The following is a 7668-nucleotide window of genomic DNA, read 5'->3' as shown; positions in this document are numbered from 1 at the left end:
TACTTAATCTTCCCCGACGAGCTGTTCCGTAGCCTGGACGATGTTTAAATTAAAACCCAGTCTTCCGGAAGTCGTGGCGGGGAGCTGAAGGCGCGGACTACCCGTAACAGTAACCGAGAGGCAGGCACGATTGGTGTTGGAAGTAACTCATTAATTACTAAGAAGAAATCGATAATGTATGTTGCAGCACTCTCTAGATGTTAACACACATCCTCAAGGTTACGGAATTTACACTTCTCGTGACTCGCATTACTTCCTCCCATTCTGGCGCTGTGGGTTGTTCGGGCTCCTGTCTGCGGCTACACAGTGGAAAAACGTGAAATTTACCTGAGTGGCCGTGTCATGAATTACACTGCGAAGACACGAAAAGCGGATTTTCCTTTTCTGGTGTGCTTTTCCCTCGAATCGTGTCACTGTTGGTAACTTCAACACTGCCCGTTTGGGTTCACGACTACATTATTTATAATTGTCTTCAAAGCAACCTGCAAACCTGAGACCAGAGTTTCTTTTGGACGTTTCAGTGCAAAATGAGATCTGCACCTTGACAGTGGAAACTGAATCTTTTCCCCTCTCTAGATCTTTGGCTTGAGGTTCAAAAGAACCGCCTTTATTGACAAGCTTCCCCATAGTCCCCAGCTCTTCTGTTACAAATAATGTTTTTTTTTTTTTTTCCAAAGAAATCACACTAATGTCAGGGCTTTTTAGCAATATAAAGAAAGATTTATTTTTGAAAGTAGCAAAACCTGTTTGAAAAAAAATATATATCTTTACGTGAATTACTTTATAAATGTGACTGTCAAAGTCAGCTATTCTATGGTCTACAATTTACAACATATTGTACAAAAGATACACGTCGATATGCTCTTATTATCTATTTATATATTTATAATTACGTATGGCACTTGGACCAGCAAGGCTCGCAGAGTCATTCACGGTAGAAGTTAATAAAGTTAAATAGATGGGAATCTTTGTAAGTACAGTTGATCTCCTCTGGTTTGGAAACGAATCTCCTCGTCGCTGTAAAGTGTTCTCGAGGTGGGGGGGGGGGGCAGGGAGAGGAGCGTCGCGAGGGGGAAGCAGAGACAGAGAGCAGGGAGGGCAGGGGTCGCCTTCCCGGGGGGCCCGCTCCCCCCGGGAGCGCGCCTTTCCCAGACTCGGGCCCGCTCCCCCCGGGAGCGCGCCTTTCCCAGACTCGCACCTCCAAGGTCAGGATGCTGTGGTTCCACATAAGCGGCTCGCGGTCACCACTTCTTTCAGGTCACTCTCGGGTTTCCCGGCCACCATAAAGGGCCACGTCTGCAGGAAAGAAGAGGGCGTTGGAGGTAAGTGGCAACGGAGGGGGCGGGGGGATGGGGTGGGCTCAGAGCCTGCGACCAGAGAGGAGAGGGCGAGATGGGGGCAGGCGGTGAGTTGTAAAAACCCGTTATCTCTGCAATTTACTCGGGGTTCTAGTGCGCCCGGTGGCTGGATAAAGAAAAATCAGTGTTGGCGCCAAGTCGCTGCTCCGGGTGTTGGAGCAAAGAGGTTCATCCTAGGTTGTAAGGGAACCCCAAGAGAGGGGGCCCTTGGAAAGCCCAAAGTGGCTGGGGCCGTGGCCCAGCCCGGAGGCCGAGGCCACGGTCAGCCTGAGCTGGGCAGCCAAGTAGAACCTCGTGGCAAGTGGATACCGGGGTTCGAGGCGAAGCGGCTTTCGGAGGCCTCTTCCGAGGCCGCGGTCAGGTTTCCTGGCCCTCTGGCTTTCACCCCCATCTATTTTTCTCCTGCCAACTTTCATTTCCTCCCTCACACACGCGGGCTTTGACCACAGTTTCTAAACGAACCACTGGTTCTTAAGGGAACAAAAATAATGCTAATAAAAGAATATACGCGCCTATTTTATTTAACATCATCTTCCTACTGGGCTGAGCGAGCACTGCCTTTTCTCTTCTCCCAGGCGTTCTATAACACAGCTCACTCAAGTTTCCTGTTCAGAGATGAACGCAGCAGCAACTGTAAATGAGGTAAGTACTTTCATTTCGGTTCCAGATTTTAAGAAATCTATCTACTCACCTTATTCGAAAAAAATAAAATAAAACTGTGATCAGAGGGGGAAAATATTTACCAGGGTAAAGTGTGCTTCCGCATCCCCTCCCCCCAATTCCTGAAACCAATTCAGTGAGAAGAGGATTCAAAGCTTCAAACCTCTCCCGCTAGTGCTGGCCGATAAGGCGACTTTCAAGAGGAAAACCTCTCCTTCTTATCATATATAAACAAAGGTGCTAGTAAGTTGTGGTTGTTTTTCTTTAGAGCCTGCAAGTTTTAAAACGAAGTCAAATCAAAAAGGAGTTAAACCATGCTTCTTGCATGGCAACATGCATTTGAGAAAAATTTAGCCTCAATGAGCATTCCTTTTTTTTTTTTTTAAGACAGACTGAAAGGTCATTACTTTTTAAGATAAAATGTAACACGTTTTTAAATCTTGGGCAAGAGTGACCTATTCGAATATTATTTATGACACTGATATTTGTGAGAATCTGCGGATTATGCTGATGTTTACTAGAATTCCTGGGATTTAAAAATGTTAACGTGCTTATAAGAGAAATGCAGAATATTTAAGCAGTTGGGGGCTTAGATGACAATTATGGGGGCACGAGTTTGTCTATACTATCTAATGGTCCTAAATATACTTGGGAGGGAAGCGGAGCTGGGTGTTTTTATGTACAAAAATTAGAGGGGAAAATCAAGGTCTCGTCGGCTAAAAGAAGAAGAAAGAGATGAATAAAATGCCTTTGTGGGCGCGCAGCATCTCGTCGGGGTTCCCTGTCCCACATCAGCCCTGATGGCGCGGGCGCGGGGGGATCCCTCCTCGCTGCCAGCTCAGGACACTTGCAAAAATCTTAATTGGGCTGCCACGTTAAGCACTTGCATAAATCATCCCCGCTCCAGCGGCTCTCAGCGCGGATCGCCCGCAAAGGTCCCCAGAGGCGCGCGGGGCTGGTGGTGGCCGGGGCGCGCGCGCGCTCACCGCGCCGCGGGCGCGCTGGGCGGGGACGCCCGGCCCGCCTCGCGGGCCCCCGCCGACTTACCAGGTTGACCGGGTGAATGTAACCGTTCTCGTACTTGTCGTTCGCCAGGATCTGCCTCAAGTGCGCGATGTAGCTGGACGCCAGCCTGAGCGTGTCCAGCTTGGAGAGCTTGGTGTCCGGGGGCACCCAGGGCAAGGTGGTCTTGAGCCTGGAGAAGGCCTTGCTCAGCACCCGCATCCGGGCCCTCTCGCGCGCGTTGGCCGCGTTGCGCTGGACCTGCTTCCCCTCCTGGCTGACGCCGCCCAAGGGGCTCTTCTTGGTGGGCGCCTTCCTCCTCTTGCCCAGGCCTCCGCGGCCCTTCTGGGGCGACCCCGCCTCGCAGTTGGAGCTCTCCTCGGTGCTCTCGTTGGAAGTCACAAACTCCTTGCCCGAGTCCATTTTCAGCCCGTCGCAGTCCAGCATCTCCACCTCTTGGAGGTCCTCCACATCGCTGAGGGAGCCGGTGGACATGTTTGGGGGAGAGGATCAGAGAGAGAGAGAGAGAGAGAGAGGGACAGAGAGCGAGCGAGCGCGAGCCCCAAACCAGTGGGCCCCCGGGGGTGGAGGGCGGAGCGGCCACCTCGTGCTGGGAGCGGGAGTCCGGGGGCTGGTTGAGTCTTACACTCCTTTTCCCCTTCGCAGAGCTGTGAGAAGGAACCGAGAGGACTTCTGCGGGGAGGAACCCAGCTCTGTGTCCCCACCCCCGGAGTCCTGGCCGCAGAGGAGTGTGAGAGAGCGCTGAGGAATTTGGTGGACACTAGGAATTTATCTGGGGAATAGAAAGGCGGGTCCTTGTAGCCCAGGGGAGGGGCCTGCTAGGCCCGGGCGGACTCTTCGACCCCTTTCACCACCGGAGGGAAACTCCTGCGCACGGATCCCCGTTTCCAACTCGCAGTGTGGATCGACTCAAGGGCCACACGCGAATGCGGGTCACCTTCTTCCGCTAGAGCCGAGGAGGAGCGTGCCCCACCCACAGCCCCTCTCCTGGGCCGTCTCCTCCGGCCTGTTTTCCCTCTTCAGAGGTCCTAGCCGGTTGTTACCCAGGACTTCGGGGAAACGATCAGCTCCTTTTGCCCTTTCTAGGCCTTCCGACCGACCGCAAATCTCACAAGCATCCCCCTGTCGTCCCCCCTTCCCTCCCCCAATTAAAACACCAATTAAAATCCAGGCAGGGGTCGACTCCCTCCCGCCAGCACCCCAGAATGCCCTTGTGGCTTTACCGAGCTATCGTCCCACCTTCACCGGGGTAAATGAAGGAAACAAGTGCTTCACAGAATCTTTAGGATGGTGCAGAGAAAGCACCAAAGCATCCGTCCGCACCCGGCCGCTTTAAAGAGATCAAGGAGGTGCCTGTGTGTACCCAAACATACTAGACCATCGCACGCCCATGTGCAACACACTCAGCTTCGTGGGCATGAGATAGAGTAATATGAGTGTGTGGAAAGTATTTTGCTAATTGATCATCTTTTCTTGACGGAATTAAAACTGTCCCCTACATTTCCTTCTAGAGATACATTTAATAATGTCTTAAGACTCTCTCAGCTGCTCTCAGATATTACCTGGCCTGGGACTTGCCCTCGCCCTCCCAATCCTGCTGCCTTTGCGTCTTCCTTACCTCTGTCTTCTTTGCTATCGGGGTTCCCCATATGAAGCTGATATGGCAAAACACTAAGCAGTATTATCCCTTCGGGAAAGGTGTTTTTTGTTTGTTTGTTTGTTTGTTTGTTTGTTTGTTTTCCTATCTCTAACCCCAGCGTGGATCATCTTTCCTGGAGAATAAGAAAATCTGGAGAGTAAGTAGAAAAAAGCCAAGGGAACCGGAAAGCCAAGAGGTTGAATACAATCCACAAAATTGGAGAGATGGAGTGCACGGATCTCTCTTACTGACTCTTCTCCAGGTTTTCTTTTTCCTTGCAGTTAGGCAGCGAAGACAGAGGCTGGAGCAGAGTGTAAGAGCAGCTTCTGAGGTTTTGGCTGGGAGTCTGCACCCCTCTCCTACATTAAGATATCATATCTCTAATCCGGGGCTCAGCTGGGAATTCACCAACCTCTAACGTTTTGTTTTGTTAGCAGGGTCTTGTTTGCTTTCCCCCATGCTGTAAACTAAACAGATTGTCAGCAAATCAGTCTTTATTAATGAACTAGTGAGAACCCCTCCCCATAATATCTTTGCCCAGGGTCCAAAATTTGTTAATCACCAGCGTAGAGATTTATGAGCTCTCTTATTTTCTGTTGTTTGTGCAGGTGGAGCTTTAAATGACCATAGCCACCACCAAGATTTATTGTGAGAGTGATTGATGTTATAAACCAGGAACAGGACTCTTCCCACAGCAGGGACGACAGAAACATCAAGTTGAAGTTGCCTTTGTCCTCCTGCACAACTGACCCGGTACTACAACACAGAAGAAGTATAATAATTTAATCCGAGATCTACGACAGCGTTAAGAGAACACCCCGCAGGCCCGCAAAACATTTCCCCAGCTGATTCTCGGGTTTTCCCTCCCATTTCTTGGTCTTAGTAAGGCGTGAGAGCCATGAAAGTGGGCTTTGGCCAGCACTTTGTGCAACGTGTTCTGTATTTTTGTAGCTACTGAGGTATCTGCAAAATACCCACAATTTATTTATTTATTTATTTATTTATTTATTTATTTATTTATTCACTGGGACTCTGGAGTGGGATAAAAATTAAGAATCAGAACTATGGCCTTACCACATGCCAAGCTATTAAGCTATAAAGCTTTTGGTTCCTGGAGCACTCATGTTTGCGGGGAGGGGGAAGGGTCTGGTTTTCTGCCACATCTCAGTTGTTAGGCTGCTCAGGCTATTTGGGGGATGGCAACCATCCTAGAAATAAGTACCAGATTTCTGCTGTCTATGTTTTCAAGGTCTGAAACTTGGAAATAGAAATTTCCGGAAGAGAGCGAGACTAGCTTCATGCCACACATTGATTTATGTGCCTAGCAGTTATTATTATTACCTTTTTTTTTTTTTTTTTTTTAGATAAGCAAGAATTAAGTCCACTTACCCTACGGTGATACAGTTAGGCTGAGAAGGGCTCGTGGGTTGATAATGAACTTCGGGGTGTTTGCGAAAACTCGCCAAGGGATGGTTACCAGTTTGGGATGTGAGGATGTGGAAAAGGCCATTATTTAGGCGTCCTGATGTGACGTCTTGAAGAAAGTAGATTAATATGAATACTGCATCTTTTCTCTTGAGATTTTGTGCCTATCCCTGCTCATAAACACTTAGGGAAAAATGGGTGGGAGAAATTCCTTATTGCTGGATTCTACTAAGAAAATCAGTCAGGCTGTAACTTAAGCTGTGCCAAATTCTCCCCAAATATAAACTATACTCTGTGAGAAGAGAAAAGAAGCACTTTTGAGAAGCTGTATTAACTCTTTTGATAACAAGGGAAATACTCTGAACGTTACTGTTTCAAAACGCTAACTAGAAAGCTCATGGTTTGAAGGCGCGAGGCAGTTACTAAAAGTTCTTGCCTCACTTTTAAAGACAGAGTTTATGCCCCAGAGACATCTGGCCAATTTGCAACACACTTCTAACAATTTGTTTTGAAAGACAGACTATCTTCGAAAGATTTCATTCAGTGCTAAGGAAAAATCTAGCTCTAAAGGTTGTAAAATGAAGATTAGGTGTGGAATGTATCCTTGAACTTAAATCCTGGTTTATCAACTGATAACTTTTCAGGAAGTTCCAATTTGATCCAGTTGTGCTTGGATGAAATAATTTGCTTCCTTTTATATGAGAAGGCAAACTTCACAGGCTTCTTCAGAACTGACTCCGTACGCCATCACATTTTCTTTCCCAGGGGTGGGGGGAGTTATGTCTTCAAATTAAAATTTGAATTATTTTCTCGAACTCTCCATTACCTGGCCAGGAAGCACACAGGCTGGCACATTGCCAAAACTGCCAATTCTCTTTGTTTCCCCGTCACTTCTAACGAACACCTCTAGATGTGTTATTCTCTTTACTTAATGGTAACCACCTTTTCAACAATGTCTGGGCCTTCCATGCAAAGCAGTGCCTTTTTCTCTGTTCAACCTAATCTGTACCCTTTGTTGTTGATCGTTTTCCATCTCCTGCTTATAAGCCTATTGAAATCTGGTTCTATTTTTTTTTTTTTTTACCTTTTTAATTTACAAGATGGGCGTTATCTCCCCTTACTTGTTCCAAATCGTAATGGGGCTGGCCTGTTATATTCTGGCAGCCAGTGTGAGTAGAACACTAGTGAGTGAGGTTAGTGGCTATCTAAGGAGGTCAATCTAGTGATGCAGGGTGTTACTGTTATCTTTACCCAACATCAATTATGATCATCAGCAACCAGAGGTCCTCTCAGTATTCACCAACCCCTTCTCCCTTTCCACGTTTAATTCAACTAATTGTACCTCCAAAGCCACAACACTAAGATTTACAGCTGGCAAAAAAAACAACACTGAAATCCAAAGAAAGTCCAAATTCACCATGGCTCTTAGATCCAAGAAGCAACCTTGCTCCACAATGTGACTTTGAAAGCAGCCAAGCCCGTGTACATGAAGGACAGAGTTTACCTTAAGAAGCAAGTGGGTTGAAGGAAACTCCGGCACGTAGTGAGAGGTAGAAACTCTAC

General features: G+C 47.8%; 1 protein-coding gene and 1 long non-coding RNA gene across 2 annotated transcripts; one reads left to right on the top strand and one right to left on the bottom strand.

The window, feature by feature from the left end:
• Positions 1-698: 698 nt before the first annotated feature.
• On the bottom strand, positions 699-3581 carry TCF21 (transcription factor 21). Its single transcript, XM_043592416.1, has 2 exons — positions 3066-3581; positions 699-1296 (listed from the first exon to the last, which is right to left on the bottom strand). The coding sequence occupies exons 1-2, from the start codon at positions 3513-3515 to the stop codon at positions 1207-1209; spliced, it is 540 nt and encodes a 179-aa protein (XP_043448351.1). The 5' UTR covers positions 3516-3581; the 3' UTR covers positions 699-1206.
• Positions 3582-3686: 105 nt separating this feature from the next.
• LOC122490007 lies at positions 3687-6911 on the top strand. The gene is made up of 2 exons (XR_006299063.1): positions 3687-3771; positions 5289-6911. It is a non-coding gene; the product is annotated as an uncharacterized LOC122490007 (long non-coding RNA).
• The last annotated feature ends 757 nt before the right edge of the window (positions 6912-7668 follow it).

This window comes from Prionailurus bengalensis, chromosome B2, assembly GCF_016509475.1.
Source record: "Prionailurus bengalensis isolate Pbe53 chromosome B2, Fcat_Pben_1.1_paternal_pri, whole genome shotgun sequence".
In the NCBI taxonomy this organism is placed as follows: domain Eukaryota; kingdom Metazoa; phylum Chordata; class Mammalia; order Carnivora; family Felidae; genus Prionailurus; species Prionailurus bengalensis.
Note: the sequence above shows the minus strand (reverse complement) of the source record. Positions and strands in the feature narration are given on the sequence as shown.

Bases quoted from the DNA above. Each gene is read 5' to 3' on its own strand.
- TCF21 (XM_043592416.1), bottom strand. From the start codon at position 3,515: ATGTCCACCGGCTCCCTCAGCGATGTGGAGGACCTCCAAGAGGTGGAG. The intron at 1,297-3,065 runs GTAAGTCGGCGG...TCTTTCCTGCAG, and splicing joins ACATTCACCCGGTCAACCTG to ACGTGGCCCTTTATGGTGGC.